At 43.0% G+C, this 21,736-nt stretch overlaps 1 protein-coding gene and 1 pseudogene across 1 annotated transcript in view; both read left to right on the top strand.

The window, feature by feature from the left end:
• Window positions 1-21,736, top strand: part of FERMT1 (FERM domain containing kindlin 1) — a 47,225-nt gene that overhangs the window by 6,659 nt on the left and 18,830 nt on the right. The window contains exons 4-9 of the mRNA XM_004697840.2: window positions 5,459-5,672; window positions 9,529-9,631; window positions 12,368-12,475; window positions 12,927-13,058; window positions 15,006-15,055; window positions 20,281-20,405. Coding sequence (XP_004697897.1) covers window positions 5,459-5,672; window positions 9,529-9,631; window positions 12,368-12,475; window positions 12,927-13,058; window positions 15,006-15,055; window positions 20,281-20,405 — 732 coding nt within the window. The remainder of the gene's footprint in view (window positions 1-5,458; window positions 5,673-9,528; window positions 9,632-12,367; window positions 12,476-12,926; window positions 13,059-15,005; window positions 15,056-20,280; window positions 20,406-21,736) is intronic.
• Window positions 20,419-21,736, top strand: part of LOC105979676 — a 2,410-nt pseudogene continuing 1,092 nt past the window's right edge.

Here is a 21,736-nt window from a genome sequence, read left to right as displayed (position 1 = left end):
TGAATTGTATGAGCCCCGATAAATTGATTTTTTTTTTAAAAGAAAAAGATAGAAGCAAGTAGCAATTTTTCCCCACTATTTTTTAACAAGATAGTCTTGGTAACACATTATTGTACTTGTCTTTTTAATTTTTATTGTGATTTTGGTGAAGATTTACAAAGCAGATAATGAATTTTACATTTAAAGTTTTTACACACTTTGTTTTACTTCATCCTTTGTAATTCTCTCAATGTGCCACTTCCTTCCCAAGTAACCTGTGTCCACCCACTTCTTTCCTAACTCTCTGCCCTTGGGTAAACAACCTCCCCTGGCATATCCCCAAGAAGTCATTAATCCAGTTACTGTCACAATAGGTTGAGCAAACAAATAAATAACTAACTAAAACCGCAATAAAAAAGAAATCAGTAAATATTAAAAACTAGAATAAATTTAAATGGGTCATAAGAAAGATCAAATGACAGAGAGCTAACCTTTAACCTAACTGTATCGGCAACAATCCACTTGCTAATGCATTGTGCATGTTCGCAAGGCAATTCACATACCTGGTCCTTGGTCAGAGGGGATTCACCAGGGGCGTATTCCACGTGTGGTTCCTGTGCACTTTTTTTAAAAAACTGAAATGGCTGAAATGGCTTTAAAATGGGTCTAAGTCTCTAAGAGAAGACCAAGTGATAAGATTACATATTGACCTAGGATGTAAGCACTACGCCACTAGGGCTCCTAGAAATATCTCTATCTAATATATTATAATGACTCTTATTTCTCTGGGATATATACCAAGTAGAGAATTTTGTCGGTTACGTGGTCTTATCTATCCCTAAGTTTTTGAGAACACCCTGTACCCCTTTGCAAAGTGACTGGCCAGTCCCATCGGCACTGCATAAGGGTTCTAGTTATCTCTGCACCCTGTCAGCATTTTCTGTTTCCTTAAAACTTTGCGCGATGAGGTGCGATCTCATTGTTCTGATTTGCACCTCTTGAGTTACAATTGCATTTTCTTGTCTTTTCATGTGAGTTCACACAGTATCTATTCTTTTGTGATTTACTGATTTTACTAAGGATAATGTCCGTCATTCTACACTTGTCTGTCAGTTTGTTAGACTGCGGTGCCCGTTTGATGTGATGCTAGAAGCCATGTCACTGGACTATCGTGTGCCAGCAGGGTCCCCCAATGTGAACAAGTTTCAGTGGAGCTTCCAGACTAAGAACAGACACCACAGAAGGGCTGGGCGTCCAATTCAGAGGAAGGAGAGGCTGAAAACTTTATACATAGCTTCAAAATCGTGGCAGATGCTGAAAGCCTTCTGAATGGAAACAGAACATTGTCTGGGGTAGTCCTGGAGGATGGGCCCTCGGCTGGGGAGGCACTCAACTGTGACTGAGGAGGAGCTGCCTTCTGCGAGTGGAGTCAACCATGGCGACGGGAATGTAGTAAACCTGTGCTAGTGGAGCCTTCGGGTATTCACTTGCTGCTGGGCCACACTCAAGGTAAAGAGAAACAGCTGCCAAAATCTATAATGATCAGAACTTGGAATGTGTGAAGTAGGAATCTGGGAAAATTGGAAGTTGTCAAAAATGAAATGGAACACATAAAGATCGATACCCTGATTTCAAGTACTAGGGAGCTGAAACTGGCTGGTCTTAGCCATTTGAATCTGAAAATTATATGATTCATTATGTCATGAATGACAGAAGCAAGAGGAATAGGGTTGCATTCATTGTCTACAAGGACGTTGCAAAATCAGTCTTGGAAGTACAATGCCGCCTGTGATAGGAGTGTATCAACCCACGTAGAAGGAAATCCAATCAAGACAACCACGATTCAAATGTATGCAGCAACCACAAAAGCTAGTGTTGAAGGAATTGAAGAATTCTACTAACAACTTCAGTCTTAATTTGATCAAGCATGCAGTCAAGATGCATGGATAATTATTGGCCATGGGAATGCAAAAATTGGAAACAACGGAGAAGGAACAGTAATCAGCAAATATAGACTTGGTGATAGAAATGAAGCTGGGGAATCACATGATAGAATTTTGCAAGACCAACAACTTGTTCATAGCCAATGCCTTTTTTCAACAACACGCAGTCTTCTCCAGATGGCATACACAGAAATCAAACAGACTACATCTGTGTGAAGAGACGATGGAGAAGATCGCTGTTAACAGCTAAACTCAGGGCAGGGCTTGACTGTGGAAATGACCATCAACTGTGTGTAAGTTCAGGTTAAAGCCGAAGAAAATTAAAACGAGAGCCAACATATGAACTTGACTATATCCCACTTGAAACTGGAGACCATCTCAAGAAGAGGTCTGACGTACTCAACACGTGAGAGCACATCTGGAACAATATTCATGAAGAAAGCAAAGGATGATTGAAGACAGAGAAGATCAAAGTGTATGACAGAAGAGGCTTTGAAATGTGGTCTTCCTCGTAGAGTAGCCAAAGCACATGGAAAATGATGACGTCCCAGAGCTGAGTATAACATTTCAAGGGGCAACTTGAGAAGACAAAGCCCAATATTAGATTGAAATGTGCAAAGCCTGGAGCTGGAAAAGCAAAAGGGAAGAACACACTCAGCACACCTTAAGCTTCAGTAACGCAAGAAAAAAATCCAGCCTCCAGGTGCAATACTGAGAGCCCATGGGCAAAATATTGAATGATGCAGGAAACAACACAAAAAGAGGGAAAGAATACACAGAGTCACTGGACCAAAAAGTAGCTGACATTCCGCGCTTTTGGTGGTAGCAGCTGACATTCCACATTTTGGTGGTAGCAGATGAGCCAGAACCAATAGTGCTGAAGGAAGACAGTCAAGCTGCACTGACGGCACTAGCCAAAGCCAAGGACCCTGGAATCAATAGGATACCAATTGAATTGTTTCAACAAGCTGATGAAGCATGGATAGCACTCACTCATCTTGGCCAGGATATTTGGAAGACAGTTACTTGGTCAACTGACTGGAAAGAAAACCGTATTTGTGCCCATTCCAAAGAAAAGTGACCTAAAAGAATGTTCAAACTATAGAACAATATTTCTGATATCAGACGGAAGTAAAATTTTGCTGAAGATCACCCAACAATGGCTGCAGCAGTACATCAACAGGAAACTGCCAAAAGTTTGGGCCAGATTCAGAAGAAGACATGGAAAAAGTGATATCGTTGCTGATCTCAGATGGATCTTGACTGAAAGTAGAGAATACCAGAAGGATGTTTACACGTGTTTTATTGACTATGCAAAGACATTCAGCTGTGTGAATAATAACAAACGCCGTATAACTTTTAGAAGAATGGGGATTTCAGAACAATTCAACATGTTCCTGCAGGACATGGATCAAAAGGCTGTTGTGTGGATGGAACAGGGAACACTGCATGGTTTAAAATCAAAAAAGGTGTGGGACAGGGTTGTAAACTCTCACCATACTTATTCAATCTATATGCTGAGCAAATTATCAAAGCGGTTGGCTTGTATGAAGAAGGATGTGACCTCAGGATTGGACGAAGGCTTATTAACCACCTGAGATAAGCAGATGATGCAGCCTTGCTTCCTGAACGTGAGGAGACCCTGAAGCACTTGTGATGAAGATGGAGGATCGCAGCCTTCGGTATGGATTACAACTCAGTGTAAAGAAAACCAAAATCCTCGTGACTGAACCAATCGATGACATGATAAATGAAGAAAAGGTCGAAGCTGTCAAGGATTTTGTCTTGCTTGGATCCACAATCAATGTTCAAGGAAGCAGCAATCAAGAGATCAAAGGCATATTGCACTGCGTAGATCTGCTGCATAAGACCTTTTCTGGAGTATTGAAAAGCAAGGGTATTATATTGAGGATTAAGGTGCCCCCTGACCCAAGCTGTTGCCTTATTTGCACGTGAAAGTTGGACATTGAATAAGAAAGCCCTAAGAAGAATTGATGCACTTGAATTGTGGTGCTGGAGAAGAGTGTTGAAAGTACTATGGGCTTCTAAAAGGACTGACCAATCTGTCTTGGAAGAAGTGCAGCCTGAGGGCTCCTTGGAGGCAAGGATGGCAAGAGTTTATCTTACAGACTTTGGACGTCTTGTCGGAGAGACCAGTTCCTGTCAAAGTGCATCATGCTTGGTAGAGTAGAGGGCCACTGCAGAAAGAGGAAGACCTTCAAGGCGTTGGACGGACACAGTGGCTGCAACAATCGGCTCAAGCACAGGAACAATTGTGAGGATGGTGCAGGACCAGGCTGTGTTTCATTCTGTGGCACATGGGGTTGCTATGAACCGGAACCAATTCAGTGGTACCTAACAACCACAAATGTCTTTACACATAGTATTGAGATGCAGAATTTTTGTACAACTGACCATGAGTTTAGGGTAAAATTATGATTCTTAGACTGGCTAGACCAGAGCATGTACACTGGTGCAGATAAGAGCTCTCAACACACAGAATGCAGGACAGATACACCCCTCAGGACCAATAATGAGAGTAGTGATACCATGAGGGTAGGGGAAGGTGGGGGCAGAAAGGGAGCTGACCATAATGATTGACGTACAACACCCCCCACAAACCAGGGGAACGAACAGAAACGTGGGTGAAGGGAGACAGCGGACGGTGTAAAATATGAAAATAAAAATAATTTATAAATTATCAAGGGTTCATGAAGTTGGGGGTGGGAGGGAGGAGCTTATCCTAAGGGCTCAAGTAGAAAGAAAATGTTTTAGAAATGATGCTGGCAACATATATACACATGAGCTTGATACAATTGATGTGTAGATGGTTATAGGAGCTGTAAGAGCCCTCAATAAAATTTTGTATTAAATTTGTTTTTAATTATGATACTTAGAAAAGAGTTGTGTCACTCAGTTATACTTCTTTTTCCTGAACTCAGTTTGCATTGGGTGTGTAAAGGGAGGGCGGGTATCAATTCTGGAGCACTATGAACCCTTTCATTTCATATTGAAATAAACCTATCTCTAGCTTGTCAGCAATGCTGAGGGCATTCTGGAATAGCATGCTCCAATGCAAAGAATGAAAGAAATGTTTATTTGTACTGTCTTTATTCATTTTAGAGTTAAACCATTTATGTCACTAACTGACTGGGTTCCTAAAATTAGCAGATGTCTCTCTTTCTTTAAAGGAGTGTCTCCTTTATGTCTGTGCATTGCCTTCTGGGAAGTCTCCGGTCCTCTTGAATACTAAGATGAACCTTGAATCCTTTGGAAGGAGATGGTCCCTAATATATGACTGGGTTGATACTTAGGAGCTACCATAGCCTTTGAGTTCTCAAGCTTTCTGAGCATTAAATAGGCCAGCAAGAGTGTTTGCTGTGTATAACTGCTCTCCTCGCCAATTATTTTTAACAGCACAAGTATTTAAGTCTAAAATTCATTTACAAAAGAGTAATGGCAATGTTCACACTTGTTGTTCTAGAGAATTTTACCTCCTAAATCTCATCTTAGAGTGTGTTCTCTCTACCTTGCAGTGAGTCCTGGCTTATACAGCAAAACCATGACTCCTACATATGACCCCATCAATGGAACGCCAGCATCATCCACCATGACTTGGTTCAGTGACAGCCCTTTGACTGAGCAAAACTGCAGCATCCTTGCATTCAGCCAACCCACTCAGTCACCGGAAGCAGTTGCTGATATGTACCAGCCTCGGTCTCTGGTTGATAAAGCCAAACTAAATGCAGGGTAAGGACATGGCTCCATCGTGTCTGTCTCTGAACTGACAATAGGCAACATAGGATGCTAGGGTAGGGGTGGGGGGGAATAAGAATAGTTAAATTTGTATGTTAGCATGCCTGAGGGTCATACACTGTTAGCAAAAGTCTGTGCTGATTTTAGCACTAGAAGATAAAATAAACAACCTTTGGTCATTTCGGTATAGGCCATCCCTGGTTACAAGCGTGATCCATTCCTCACTGAGTCTTTAAGAATTTATAGACAAGTTGGAACAGGTGCATAGGAGTCTTACCCTTATTCAAGTGCAAAAAAAAATTGGAAGGCTTTTTGATTATTTTAAAACTGCCCTTGCAGGTGATTGTGATGAAGAATTTGCTCCAAGTCAGAAGGATGCAAATTTACATCCATGTCAGAAGGATTTTGAGTGAAACAACAATGCATGCTGACATAGGGCAGTGCCCTGCTTACACATGGCAGCCAACTGTGCCTCTCCACAGTCCTGTCAATAATCCAGTTGCACATACCCGTCTCCTGAAAGGGTTCTGTGCCTCTCCCGAGTGCCCCATTTTCCAGGGCTTCAACCCAGAACTTTTGCTGTTCTGCTTACTGTGACAAAGCACCCACATTGTAAAAATCCAGGTCTCTTTCTGTTTTGCTTCATCAGCCTTGACAGAACTAGCTCAAAATGGTTCAAAGGCCTAGTTAAAAGGCAAGGAGGAGTTGTTCATAAGTCAGACGGTCATGACCCAGGGACTGCTTGTGCCTTTAAAATTCTGTCCCCTGGGTGGTACAAATTATTAATACACTCAGCTGCTAACCAAAACGTTAGAAATTTGAGTCTACCCAGAGGCACCTTGGAAGCAAGGGCTGAAAAATCAACCTCTGGGCACTCTGGAGCGCAGTTGAATCTAACCCCCTCCCCTCCTCGGCTCCTCATGGCTTGGATCAACAAGGCAGCAAATGTTACTCCTTGGTTTTGAAGCGTGCCAAAAATGTTCTGGTGACTCAGTGGACTACTCGATGGTGAATCCTGATTCCTTGCTTCTAGAGGTGTCCAGAGCATATTGTATGGGATTCAGAGTAGTTTTGATGTGTGTTGGCTGCCATGAGGCCCCCTGGGAGATCCGAGGTGGTCCACCTGAAGTTTTCCAAAGAGCACGGCCTTCCTCTCTGGGTGAAGTGCTTTCAGAAAGCACCAAAACTATTTCTCAGATCACCATTTCTTTTGCTTTGCATTGCTTGCCAAATCAGGTTCAATTTGTTCATCAAATGGAACATTTAGTTTAGCCTTTAGTTCCCTGTAAGATATGGTTCCAGTAGACGTCCATGTAGCTTACCGTGATCTTATTCCCCAATGATGCACACCAACTGTTTCTGCCTCTGCCTTGCCGCCATGTCTTCTCTCTACTTCTGAACTCTTCTCTTCCCTGCCTGCTCTGCCCTTAAGCCCTCCTTATCCAACAATGTCCAGTTCATGTATTGTGTGCTTGTCAAATGTCACCAGTCAAAATCAATCTCTTCCCCATAATCTCTTCTTGCCCCAATGCCACCTTATTCCTTTATTATGAAGGGTGGTCTCCCTAGTGGCCTGTCGTTTCCTTTAGGAATGGAGATTCCATCTTGATCCTCTTTGTTCCCCGACAAGGCCTAATATAATAAAAGTTAAGACATTTTCCCCCGGTGGTGTTTGGTGACACTCATCTCCATCTTGTTTCATTTGTTACTTTTAATTTCCACTCCTCAACTCCTCTAGACCTGTATTGCATTTTTTTAATTTTAATAAATCATTTTATTGGGGGTTCTTGCAGCTCTTATAACAATCCATACATCAATTGTATCAAGCACATTTGTACATAAGTTACCATCATTTCCAAAACATTTTCTTTCTACTTGAGCCCTTGGTATGAGTTTCTCTTTTTCCCCGTCCCTCCCCACCCCTTCCACCCTCGTGACCCCTTGATAAATTACAGCGTCCACTGTCTCCCTTCATCCACATTTATGTTGTTCGTCCCCCTGAGTGGGGGGGGGGGAGGGTACATCTATCATTGTGATCAATTCCCCCTTTTCTCCCCCACCTTTCCCCTGTACTCATGGTATCGCTACTCTCATTATTGGCCCTGAGGGGTTTACCTGTTCTGGATTCTATGTGTCAAGAGCTCTTATCTGTAAGAGCTGTGGTCTAGCCGGATTCGTAAGATAGAACTGGGTCATGATAGTGGGCGGCAGAGGGGGAGTGTGTACGAGCATTAAAGAACTAGAGGAAGGTTGTGTGTTTTGTCGGTGCTATACTACACCCTGTCTGATCATCCCTTCCTTGTGACCCTTCTGTGGGGGATGTCCAATTGTCTACAGATGGGCTTTGCGTCTCTATTTCAACCACCCTCATTCACACTGATATGATAGTTTGTTTTGGGTATTCTGATGCCTGATCCTGTCAACACCTCGTGATCACACAGACTGGTGTGCTTGTTCCATGTGAGCATTGTTGCTTCCCTGCTAGATGGCCACTTGTTTAGCTTCAAGCCTTTAAGACCTCAGATGTTATATCTTGTAATAACCAGGCACCATCAGCTTTCTTCAACACATTACCTTATGCACCCATTTTGTCTTCAGTGATTGTGTCAGAAAGGTGAGCATCAGAGAATGCCAGGTTACTAGAATAAAGTGTTCTTGGGTTGAGGAAGGATTTGAGTAGAGGTCCAATGTCTGTCTACTACCTTAATACTTAGCCTATAAATATATGTACATAGACCTAGATCCCTATTGTTACATATTAATATATTTATATATGTGCATGCCTATATCTATACCTCTATAAATGTCTTTTGCCTCCTAGTTCTTTCCTCTATTTCCTTTTACTTTCCTCTTGTCCCACTATCATGCGCAACCTTCATTCGGCTCTCTGTACTTCCTCTCGGCTACATTTGTGCTACATTTCAAATGTTCAATAGTCCCCTGTGGATAATGGCTACCCTATTGTACAGCACACTTATAGAATCAAGTTCTGTTGGACACTAGAAGATAGAGCTACTAGAGAACAGTTGTTTTCATTCACTAGAGCAAGTTCTGTTTTGCTAGACAGTGAGACGAAGCCACCATAAAGCACATGACCTTAAACTTGTCACTAAAATCACGGCGATTCAGTTTCCTCATCTGTAAAACTGGGATCGAAGGACTGCCTTGGCCCGTCACCTGGGTTGCTTTAGAGCAGGGGCTCTCAACCTTCCTCATGCTGCGGCCCTTCATACAGTTCCTCATGTGTGGTGACCCCCGACCATAAAATTACTTTCATTGCTACTTCATCACTGTAATTTTGCTACTGTTATGAATCATAACATAAATATCTGATATGCAGGATGTATTTTCATTGTGACAAATTGAGCATAATTAAAGCAGAGTGATTAACCACAAAACAATATGTAATTATGTATTGTGAAATATTTATTTCTAGTGGCAAATAAATGAAAATTTGCCTTGAAGCCTGGTGTAGCCTGGGTAACAGGCTTCATGCTGGGTGCTCCTGTGTGGGCATATCTGCATGTGGGCGGACCCACCTGGAGATGGGTAGAGGAGCGGTGTCTAGGTTCCTAAGACCATTGGAAAGTTGTGTTTTCCGATAGTCTTTGGAGACCCCTGTGAAAGGGTCATTCAAACCTGCAAAGGGGTCGCAACCCACAGGTTGAGAACCGCTGCTCTAGAAACACGTGTATGAGAAGCATTTGGAAGACTCGAAGGTGAAACGTCAGTATGAGCGATCATCAGATTCTCTCCTGGACTGGGTTTCAGTTATTTTGCTGACCCTGACCTTGTCCAAGGCTCTGTGTGTGAAATTGATTGACCTTACAAACTCACCCTTGCATTCCAGTTGGCTCGACTCCTCACGCTCCCTTATGGAACAAGGCATCCGGGAGGATGAGCAGCTGCTGCTACGGTTTAAATATTACACTTTCTTCGACTTGAATCCCAAAGTAAGATCCTTTTTGCCTTTCTTTTGTTGTTGTTGTTTTTAATGTGAGTGCATAATAATTGTAATAGAGTCATCTTGTTATCAAGCTTAGAATTAAATTATTTGTGTGTTAGTCTATCTACCTATGCAGGGCTAGACTGATAATTGATACAGTGAACCCTCGTTTAGTGGTTAATCGGTTCTAGACTCTACCGTGATAAATGAAATTCCGCGAAGTAGGATCCTTATTTGTAAATCAAATATTTTCGTAGTTAGAGCATAGAGGACATGAAAAAACACCCTTTAGTCACCCAATTTATTAAACATATTACCCAATTTATTAAACGAAAAAGGGAAAATACAGTAAAACATTTTGGATGTTACAATTATCATTTATTATTTATTATATTATTTATGGCATCTAGTTTACAGTATTACATATTTCACATACAGTATTATTATACATAGTTCTTACAAATACTGTAATCAATAGCCTATGAAATGACTTAAGGGATGTACTCTACAGGTGGGTCGCCGTCTTTTTCCTCTGAAGGAGCGGGTGTAGGCAGTGGGTGCTGTTACGCAAAAACCGCGATAGAGGGAAGCCGCGGAAGTCGAAGCGCGAAGTGGCGAGGGTTCACTGTATCCTGGTCTCTTAGTTTTTACCTTTTGGCTTCCGGTGAGCATAGTAAGCTACCTCAACCTAGCAAGAATCTCTGGGAATCTTTTAGGAAGCTCCTCATGTCAGCAAGGAATACATGGCGCCTCTCGTTCTCAGGAATCGAGGAACAAATGAAGAGTTTCCCACAGAGCTGGAGTCCCTAACACTTGTTGTTCTCATAGACAAATCACGGCCACATGATGGTGCACACACAATTCCCCGTCACAGTGCTTAATTCGCCCCTAGGGGAGGAGCCCAGGTAGGGTCATGGTTATGAGCTGAGCTGCTAGCCTCAAGGTCGGTGATTCAGAATGACCAATTGCTTACACTGAGGTGGTGGATGGACTTTCAGCCTCTGCTCAAGCCCTGCCTCAATGCAAAAAACACTTTTTTCTAACAACCTGGCATTCTGTGATGCTCACCCTCCCAGCATGATCACTGAAGAAAAAATGGGTGTACTGTATAAGCAAATGTGGTGAAGAAAGCTGATGGTGCCCGGCTATCAAAAATATAGCATCTGGGGTACAAAAGCTTGAAGTTAAATAAGTGGCCACCTAGCAGATAAGCAACAAGTCCACATGGAAGAAGCACATCAGCATTTGCAATCATGAGGTGTCAACGGGATCAGGTAACAGACACCAGAAGATCCAAAACAAGCAAACAAATAAAACCCCATATTGTTGAGAATGAGGGGAGTCGGAGCAGAGACCCAAAACCCATCTGCAGACAATGGGACATCCCCTCACTGAAGGATCACAAGGAAGGGATGAGTCAGTGAGGGCACAGTATAGCACCGAGGAAACACACACTATTCCTCGGCTTTCCCGAGGCTTCCTCACCCCCCACTATCCTGACCCAGTCCTGCCTTTCACTGTGGGCTGGACCAGAGCATGTACACAGGTACAGATAAGAGATAAGAGCTCACGACACACAGGATCCAGGAACAAGAATGGAAGTAGCGACACCCGAATAGTAGGGGGAAGACAGGGAGAGGGGGGGAGAAAGGAGGAATGGATCACAATGATGGACACATAACCACACACACACACACCACACACACACACACACACCTTAGGGCAGTGGTTCTCAACCTTCCTATTGCCATGACCCTTTAATACAGTTCCTCATGTTGTGGTGACCCCCAACCATAAAACTATTTTTGCCGCTACTTCATAACTGTCATTTTGCTACTATTATGAATCAGACGGCCCCCATGAAAGGGTCATTTGATCCCCAAAAGGGTCGCAACCCACAGGTTGAGAACCACTGCCTTAGGGGAATGAAAGCTGATGGTGTCCAGCTATCAATGATATAGTGTCTGGGGTATTAAAGGCTTGAAGTTAAACAAGTGACCATCTAGCAGAGAAGTAACATGTCCACATGGAAGAAGCACACCAGCCTTTGAAATCATGAGGTGTCAACGGGATCAGGTAACAGACACCAGAAGATCCAAAACTAGCAAACAAATAAAACCCCATATTGTTGAGAATGAAGGGAGTTGGAGCAGAGACCCAAAACCCATCTGTAGACAATGGGACATCCCCTCACCGAAGGATCACAAGGAAGGGATGAGTCCATGAGCGCACAGTAGACCAGAAACTGGGGGGGAAGGGAGACAGAGGTCAGTGTAAGATATGAAAATAATAATATTCTACAATCTATCAAGGGGTCTTGAAGGAGGGGAAAAGGTGGAGCAGATACTAAGGGCTCAAATAGAAAGTAAATGTTTAGAAAATAATGATAGCAACATAGGTACAGATATGCTTGATAAAATTGATGTATGGATTGTTATAAGAGCTGGAAGAACCCCCAATAAAATTATTTTTAATAATATAATATAATATAATATAATATATATTTAATAACTATATTACTATTAAATATAAATAGACTTAATAAAATAAAAATATATGGTGGGGGGAGAAGAGTTTTGAATTGAAACCAAAGTGTGGTGGGGAGATAAGTGTTGCTTGAGCTAAAGTGAATTGAACTAAAGCTTATCGCCTCTGACGAATGAGGAAGGCCCTCAGTCCTCTCAGGCTTTCTGTATAACGGAATGTCAATATAGCATCCCACGCACACTGTTTCCTTCCCTAGTACGATGCTGTTCGAATAAACCAACTCTATGAACAAGCCAGGTGGACCATTCTCTTAGAAGAAATCGACTGCACAGAGGAAGAAATGTTGATCTTTGCAGCATTGCAGGTATGAAATGTCAGAGCCATTTATCTGACAGGGGGCAAAGGACATATATTCTGGTAAAAGTTTAGCGGGGGGGGGGGGGGGGGGGCTTTTTTTCCCATACTCTCCTGACAAAAATGGTGGTAAAGAGGGCAGCAAACTTACATTGGAAATGCTCCTCCTAGTCCACAGGTGCATATGGTGCAAGCCTTCGCCATCCTGACCTCTTCCCCATAACAAACACACGTGGTGTGGGGACGGGAGGAAGCACATTTCCACGGGACTAATCGTAGTCAAAAGACCCTGAATCCTTTGGACTTCCAGTAAAAAGAAAGCTTCCAGTAAAAAGATTATTCCATCAAGAATGTCATTTTCCATGCGCTTGTCAGGAGGTGCTCCGTCTTCAAAGAGGAGGAAATGGCTCCAGGGTTCATTTGTATCTCTCACATCTCTACAATTTGTGTTTTCATTTTAGTATCACATTTGCAAACTGTCGTTGTCAGCCGACATCCAGGATCTTACACATGAGTCTGAGGTAGATGAAGTCGAAGCAGCGCTTTCGAATTTGGAAGTTACCCTTGAGGGTGGAAAAACAGATAACGCGTTGGTATGGACTGCTGGAGAACTCCAGATTGTGTGGCCTTATTGAGATTGGTTGGAAAATATAGATGAACTTTTCTTTCTTTGTTGACTTACAAATGAGGCAATATTTGGTTTGATTTGGGGAAAAATATCTTCACTTTATCTTACCCCTAACAAAGCTTGCATCTAATAAGAGCTGACAAAATTTCCTACACTTAGCTCTGTAAGGAACTAGAAAGCCAAACCCAACCAGTTAGCATCAAGTCAAGTTCCACTCATGGTGAAGTGTCCCCGAGTATGTTAGACTCAAACTGTGCTCACTGAGGTTTTCAGGGACCAGGATTTTAGCAATGGGTCACCAGTTCTGGGTGCGCCTTTCTGTTCCAAGCCCATTAACCTTTGCACCACCCACGGATACAAAACATTTTTTTCCAACAGTTTTATTGGCACACAATTTACAAATCATACTATTCAATCATTCCATTGTTCAATCATAGCAAGGAGAATTATACAATCATAACCAAATCCATTTCAGAACATCCACCTCCCCCACCCATGGTAGAAGACATTTGTATTACCATTAATGACAACACTTTTGTATTGTATGCCTTCCTAGGGAGAAGTTGACCTGGTGTAAAGGATAAGACTGTTGAGGGCTCTTTACTAGTGTGGGACACAGAAAGAGTCCCTTAGCTTAAGTCTAGAAAAAAAGCATCCTGTCCATTGCATGGGGCCGCTTTGAGAATAGAGTGTGTTAACCATTTTTTTTTAAAGCTTTGCTGATACTAAGTCTCAGCACCTAGTTGCCCTGCAACTCAACTGGTCTAGGTAGAAGTGAGGTTCTCTGACACATGCCCTTGTTAAAAGCTCCTGAATCCTTTTAACTTCAGGAAATAAGAGACTTTTAGTAAAACATAAAGAAATAAAACTGTTTTATCACCCCCTGTTCCTTATCCATGAAATCTGGTGGAATGCCAGCTTTGTCATCACAAGGTGCCTCCTGTTTGATGCATTCATTGGGCACCACCCTTTTGCTGGACTCTCACAGTGCAGCCACCCTGAGCCAAAGACGTGGGCCCATTGTAACTGAACCTAAGCAGTCATACTCGATAAGAATGAGTCACTGTATTCATATGCGTTTAATGTGTGTTCGCTTATCATTGAGTGCCCTAAAATAGGAAGTCATACTACATAAAATCAGATACTTAATACAAACAGAAAGCCAAGACAGAGAACGTGTCTCACATTGCTAGCAGGCATGAGCCCCATCACATCAGAGCTGTCTTTCATGTACTTCCTCCCCTGAATAGATACAGCAGAATAATAATGCTTCTTACAATAAATGAAATTCCCCCTATTCTTCCCTGGATATTTTTTATATGACAATAAACAATAGGCTATTCAGTCTGAAAATAGGCCCCCGCCTACAGTACAAAATGAACTTTGGATCAAGTTCCTTTGAGTGTTTCATCAGTGAACTAGGTGTAGCTAGAGTTACCCACCGTCGTGTAAATATTATAAAATATTTTATCTTTCAAAAGAGTTCTTGCTAACTCAAATTTTTAACGCGAATGGTATGGACAGGGAGTTATTGGTCCATTTCCTTGCCTTTTTTCCTTCATTTTTTTATGATATATGAACTATGAGTCAGAATTGACTCAAAAACAGTAGGTGCAACTGGTGCAACACAGCAATTTAGTGCTCAGTGGTCACCTAGTCAAACAACAGCAATGAGTCAGTCACCTCAAGAACTTTCACGAACTCATTCCATTCCCCGCCCGTCCTATTCCCCTTGAAATGCGGTTAGTGTTACAGAGGACTGAAGTTTTTTCATTTTACTTAACGTTAACCTATTTGAAGTGAAATAACCACAGTTGGTGAGTAGCTATTGTATTGGGCAGTGTATCGTGTATGGTGTATCGATACTACCTGTGAAATGACTGCATGTGAAGTATTATCTGTTTTTCCTTAGGAGGACATTACTGATATCCCTAAACTAGCAGATAATCTCAAATTATTTAGGTAAGTAACCCTAAAGCCAGGGGAAGGGGTAACTCTTAACAAAGTCTTGCAAGTAGAGAGGCTGGGGGCTTACATTGCCCATCTGTTTAGACAGGTTCAAGGTTCGATGGTGAGAAAATCATAGACTTCGGCATCACTCAGGTTGGCTGAATGCTAGCACCATGGCACACACCAGCTGGGTGACCTTGAGAATGTCCTTACATTTCTGAGCCTTAGTTTTCTGATCTACAAAATGGGAATATATATTTCCTCTTGGGTTCATTTGGGAGGATTAAATATAGTAATGATCCTCTAGCTCCTAAATGCTTCCTCCCCGCTCCCACTACCATGACTCAAATTCGACCTTGCAAGTCTGGCTAGACCAGAGGATGTACACTGGTACAGATAGGAACTGAAAATCCAGGGAATCCAGGGCGGATGAGCCCTATAGGACCAGTGGTGTGAGTGGCGAAACAGGGAGGGTAAAGGGAGAGTGGGTAGGAAAGAGGGAACTGATTACAAGGAACTATATGTGACCTCCTCCCTGGGGGACAGACAACCGAAAAGTGGGTGAAGGGAGATGTCGGACAGGGCAAGATATGACAAAATACCAATTTATAAACTATCAAGGGCTCATGAGGGAGGAGGGAGTGGGGAGGGAGGGGAAAAATGAGGACCTAATGTCGGGGGTTTAAGTGGAGAGAAAATGTTTTGAGAAATGATGTACAAATGCGCTTTACACAATTGATGTGTGTATGGATTGCGATAACAGTTGTATGAGCCCCTAATAAAATGTTTAAAAAAAATAAAAAATAAAAATAAAGAGAAGAAAATAAATAAATATAGTAATGAATATAAGGCATTTAACACAGTGCTCAAGAAATACGGGGTATCAATGTGGATTCCACTGGCAGTAAGGAACGTGGGGCCAGACTGGACTTCCTGTGAGGGTCCACCTCAGAAATGTAAGACTCCGACACCACTGGACGGCCTTTTCACTGTTTAGAAACCAGTCAACTCTAGGACTTTGATCCTGGGTAAAGGCTGTCATTTTATCTACTTCAGTTTCTGATAAACCTGCCAGGGACCTCAGGTTGATAGGAAACCCTTCAGAAAAGCAGCGCCATTTTTGTTCCCATGGAAATAAGGGACGTTTACATTTATGATGGTGCCACGGTGGGTTAGGTTAAAAGGCGTAAGGTTGCTTTGAAGTTCTTTCAGTTACTTTCGTCCCTTTATGGTTTGTTGACTCTCCTTTAACAAACCGACATTTCACTCGGGTCAGTTCGACTTCAAAGGAAACCAGGGTTAGAAAAGAAAGACAGACAGACACCAGGATTGCTATTTGATAAGATAGGATGCAAAGAATGACGTGGAATGAATAAGCAGTCGTAGATGCGGTATAAATCAGAAACAAGCTCCCCACCTCAGCAATAGTTATCACTGAGTTTCTGCAGTTTTTGTTTTTGGTAGGGTCACAGGAGGTGGTCTCAAATAACAGAATCATAAATTAGCTTCCATGACACAAATAATTACCATCAGGCATTAGTCCTATTGTTAGTGTCAGAGCTGCAGAAGGTAACTATTGGAATCCACAGGTATATCCTTCCAAAGAATCAATAATTGTCCTATAAAGAAATTGGGCTATCACACTATCCACATGCAAATCCAGCTCTTCAAAAACAAAACTATAGCAGCTCCCTTCCTAGAGGTGCTTCTGATGAAGGAGGTGAGATCCTGGAGGCAGTCTCGACGTGCACATCAACCACGCTGCACCGAACTCTCTTTGCTGGCCCCGGGCGTGAGTGTTAGACGCATACTCACAAGTTAGCCTTGTAACGTGGCCAAGGAACACTTCCATCTAGCTTATGTCGGAAAATGCCCATTGTATTGCACAATACGAGTCCAGGAAGGAAGGAAAAGAAAGAGGGAGGCAGAGGGGGGAGGTGGAAAAAGGGAAGGAGAATGGGGTTTTGTCCCGTGTGTGGCCTTTAACAAGCCCTGCCTTTCCCTGAGCCTCTTTTCTTTATCAGCACTGGAGGACTGGACTAATCCTTTGATATCCAGGGTTCCTTGTTTGCTTTTCTGCTTCAACAATAAGGTTCTTTTAGGTTCTAGCAACATAGATCTGATCTTCAGCAATCCCTAATCTCACTATAACTACATAGGCGTGCTGGCTAAAAGAAAAATAAGAGAATTGCAAATAAAAAGTGGAGCCTGATGTAAGACGAGGAAATCCCACCTTGCAGGAAATAAGAGGAAACCTCATGCTACCAGTGAACCCTCAGCACCCGGGAGGGTTGGCGGCGCAGCAAGCAGTTCCCCCGGCAGGGGAAGGGCCAGGAGGTAAACTCTGGGACAATAAAGGAACAGCCAGCGCTGTATTCCGCATCAAAAGGAGGGACATTGTGGGAGTTTCCCCATCAGCGGGAGGAAAGTCTTCCTGGCATTGGGTTCTATGTAGGGAAATGAGAAGCCCTCCAAGGAATCTGGACGTAGGCCTGTGCTGCACACGAGTGTGAGTCTAAGTGTGAATGCGTCCTAGCAAAGCCCTCACTGAAAAATAAAACACACACGCGTCTAGGAACACCACATGATGAAACCCTAGCAAATGCAGGTGCAGCCACACTCAGAGGGGACGAGCTGCAGTCCAGTCTGCACGGGCCACCAACAGAAACCACTCCTTCTTGTTTGTTTTTTTATTATTATTTTCTCGAGGGCTTGTACAACTCATCACAATCCATCCATCCATCCATTGTGTCAACCACATGTGTACATGTGTTGCCATCATCATCCTCAAAACATTTGCTTTCTACTTGAGCCCTTGGTATCAGCTCCTCACCTTTCCCCACCTTCTCCCACCCTCCTTTCCTCCCAAACCCTTGATCATTTATAAATTGTTTTTTTTTTTCCATGTCTCACACTGTCTGATGTCTCCCTTCACCCACTTTTCTGTTGTCCATCCCCCAGGGAAGGGGTTACATGTAGAACATTGTGATCGGTTCCCCACCACTCATTCTTTACAAAAATGAGTTTCCAATAAAATTACTCACCATAGGAGCTAATGAAACACCATAAAATAGTGACAACAAAGCCACAAGTAAGAGGATTTACAGTTTTAATAATTTTAGTGACTAACACAAGCTGAAAGAGCCTTGGTGGCATAGAGAAGTACACAGTGGGATGCATACTACAAGGTCAGCAGTTTGAAACCACCAGCCGCTCTGGGGGAGAAAGCTGAGGCTTTCTACTCAAGGAAAGATTTAGTCTCAAGCAATAGGAGCAGTGCTCCTGTGTCCTAGCGAGTCACGGTGAGTCAGAACCAACTTAATGGCAGTAAGTGTGGTTTGGTTTGGGAACAATCTGAAGGAACCATAAAACAAATATGCTTAAAATTATTAGTAAATGTAAAAAGTAGATATCATAGTAAAAGAGAGCGGCAGTATCTAAAAGAATTCCCAGAAGAAAAGATATGGTTGTAGCAATGCAAAGTCCAATAGCACCTCCAACCTGCGTTACAAGGTACAGCTGAGATCACAAGAAGGTGGGCGTGGAAAATAAGGGGTGCATTGGTTTAAAAGGTCCGATACATGTCTACTAGGAGTTTCAGAAGAAGGGATGGAAGCAAGTGCATTTGAGAGTGCTTGAGAATTGTCCATCATATCGAAAGACAAAGCCCCAGGAATCACAGATCACAAGTGCATAACAAATCGCACGAACGAGGATTTTGATTAAGCCAACTCTTACCAAGATGTTAAAAAGCAGCTACGCTGCAGAGCAGCTCCAATTAGACAGGCAGCAGACATTTCTTTCTCTAGCAACAAACCCAGGCTGGAATCGATCTTCAAAAAGCTACACAAGATAACAGTTTCTCTGGCTTTTAAGGCTCTACCAAACTACCTTTCAAAATCAATCCTACTAGTTGATTCGATATTTGATTATAAACATCCTGATTGATGAAAAAAACTGTAAAGAGTAACTACTATTCCTTTGGAATAAATAAAAAGGATTCCACAGCATTATATAGAGAGGTCACACATAACGTTTATTCATTGCAGCATTTCTAGAAGTCCGCTCCTCTGGCCTTTGAAACCCGAGTCACCCCCAAAGTTCAAAATTGCCCCACTACCTGCCTTGCCCTTGACACCCTGAACTTTTCTAGCCCAAGTACAAAAGTTTTCTCTCCTCGCTGTTGGATAGCTTCTCCCACCTCCACCCCACTTCCACCACTCCCGAATTTTTTAAATAGTATGGTCTACCTCGAATAGCTGTAGGTTTTCGTGGTTTCCATTGTACTTTCTGGGTGGTTTGTCCACTTTTATGTTTGGTATCTGAAACGGTTCATCCCCACAGCCTTTTCAGATCCCCAAAGTGTGCTGGAATTCCAAAAATCATTAGCTGAGGTGTTTTCCACATCCTCCTCCAGTAGCTATGGGATCAATTCCAACTCATGACCACCTGCGTGTTAGAGCAGGACTGCTCCTAAGGGTTTTCAGGGGTGGGTTTTGCCAAAGTAAACTGCCAAGCCTTTCTTCCAAGTGCCTCTCAGGAAACCTGAGCCTCCACCCTTACGGTTCACAGTCTTGCATGCTAACTGTTTGTACCACCCAAGGACTTGTGTCCACAATAATTTACCAAACACTTAGCAATGCACTGCAGCCTTGGTGGTATACCGCGTTACACATTAGGCTGCTGACCACAAGGTCAGCAGTTTGAGTCCATCGGCCACTCCATGTGAGAGAGACGTGACTTTCTGCTCTCATAAACAGTTACTGTCTCGGAAATAGTCAGGGGGGTCTTTTCCCTGTCCTATAGTGTCCCTATGAGTTGAAGTCCACTCAATGGTGTTGAGTTGAGTGAGTCTTCAGTGCACTGAGCTGCATAGCTTACACCGACTGTCTCATTCACTTCTCATAAAAGCTCTGTGAAATAGAGACAATTACTATCCATTACAGAGAAGCACTAAGGGCCACCCAGACAGCTAGAGTATCTCAGTCACCCATCTGATAAGCAGTAGAGCCAGGATGGGACCCAGGTGGTCTAACTTCAGAGCTTGTGGATGAACCTGTCCAATCAAACCATATTTCTGATTTCTAGAAATGAGTTAGTAACTTGAATTTTTCCTCTAAAAATAAAGAGTATGTTGTTTACAGGGATCTATGGAGAACCTTGATTGGCTTGAAATTTGTAATATGTTCAATATTTCTAGATGGTTGTTTAAATCCTTGCCATATCTTTATTTTCAGGCCCAAGAAGCTGATGTTAAAAGCTTTCAAGCAATATTGGTTTGTCTTTAAAGACACATATATCACCTATTTTAAGAACAAGGAACTTGAACAAGGAGAGCCAGTGGACAAACTAAATCTTAGAGGTAAGAGTGGCTAATGGCCTGCATCTTGCTACATCTTGTCCTGACTCAGCAAGAAGATGAGCAGCGAGGCTCCTACAAGGAAGGTTTGCCTCCAGAGGGCGTCTACAGAGCACTGGTTCAGGACGGCAGCCTGCATCTGCCGCTCCCCCTGGAACATGAGCCTTGGACTGTGATGGAGGAAGTGTGGTAGATTTTGCATTCTGCTTTCCCTTCCTTCTTTCCTATTGTCCCCAGATTCTATGGAACATCAATAGTTGGCATTGTAATATCCCGAAAAGCTTTCTGAACCACAAAACAGATTGAATTCAACGCAACTTTAATGGGTATCTTAATTTCTGAAAGGGACTATGAGCATATTGGCAACTCTACATTGACAGAAATATCTTGTTAACCAGTACACTCAATTCCCTTGGCATGGTGGCAACCGGAGAATCCCCGCTGCTTTATTTTCAAGTTTATGTTTATATGAGTGGCCATGAGTAAAGTTAGATGCCCTAGTGATCAAGTGGTTACACATTGGGCTGCTAACTGCAAAGTCAGTAGTTCAAAACTATCACCTGGTCTTCAAAGAAAGATGAGGCTTTCTAGTCTCATAAAGAGCTACTGTCTCACTCCTCTGCCCGACCTCAGCCTGTGCTCCGGCCACCTTCGCTATGGCGACCGCAGCCCCAGCGTCGTGATCAGTGACGATGATCCAGGCTATGGCCTAGATTTATTTGATATCCCTAACTATGATGTGGAGGATTTGGAAAAGGCGTTTATTCCTCATGGACTAGTTATGGACAGGACTGAACGGCTGGCTCGATATGCGATGAAGAAGGTAGGAGGCCATCCCATCGTGGCCCTCTGTGTGCTCAAGGGGGGCTAGAAATTCTTCGTTGACCTGCTGGATTACATCAAAGCACCGAACAGAAATAGTGACGGGTCCATTCCTATGACTGTAGATTTTATCGGCCTGAAGAGCGACTGTAATGACCAGTCAACTGGGGACATAAAAGTAATTGGTGGAGACAATCTCTCAACTTTGACCGGAAAGAATGTCCTGGTTGTTGAGGAGATCATCGACACTGGCCAACCTTTGCAAACCCTGCCCTCCCAGGTCAAGCAGCATGACCCAAAGATGGTCAAGGTTGCCAGCTTCCTGGTGAAAAGGACTCCTTGAAGTGTTGGCTATAGACCAGCCTTTGTTGGCTTTGACATTCTAGACAAGTTTGTGGTAGGATATGCCCTAGACTTGAATCATGAATCATGTCTGAGTTCTCAGCGAAACCGGAAAAGCAAAATACAAAGCCTTAATGGAGTTGCCGAGCACGTCGGGCGCCACCCCCCCC

The sequence above is a fragment of the Echinops telfairi genome, unplaced genomic scaffold (genome assembly GCF_000313985.2).
Source record: "Echinops telfairi isolate 266 unplaced genomic scaffold, ASM31398v2 ScPeMD7_5592;HRSCAF=6446, whole genome shotgun sequence".
NCBI lineage: Eukaryota > Metazoa > Chordata > Mammalia > Afrosoricida > Tenrecidae > Echinops > Echinops telfairi.
Note: the sequence above shows the minus strand (reverse complement) of the source record. Positions and strands in the feature narration are given on the sequence as shown.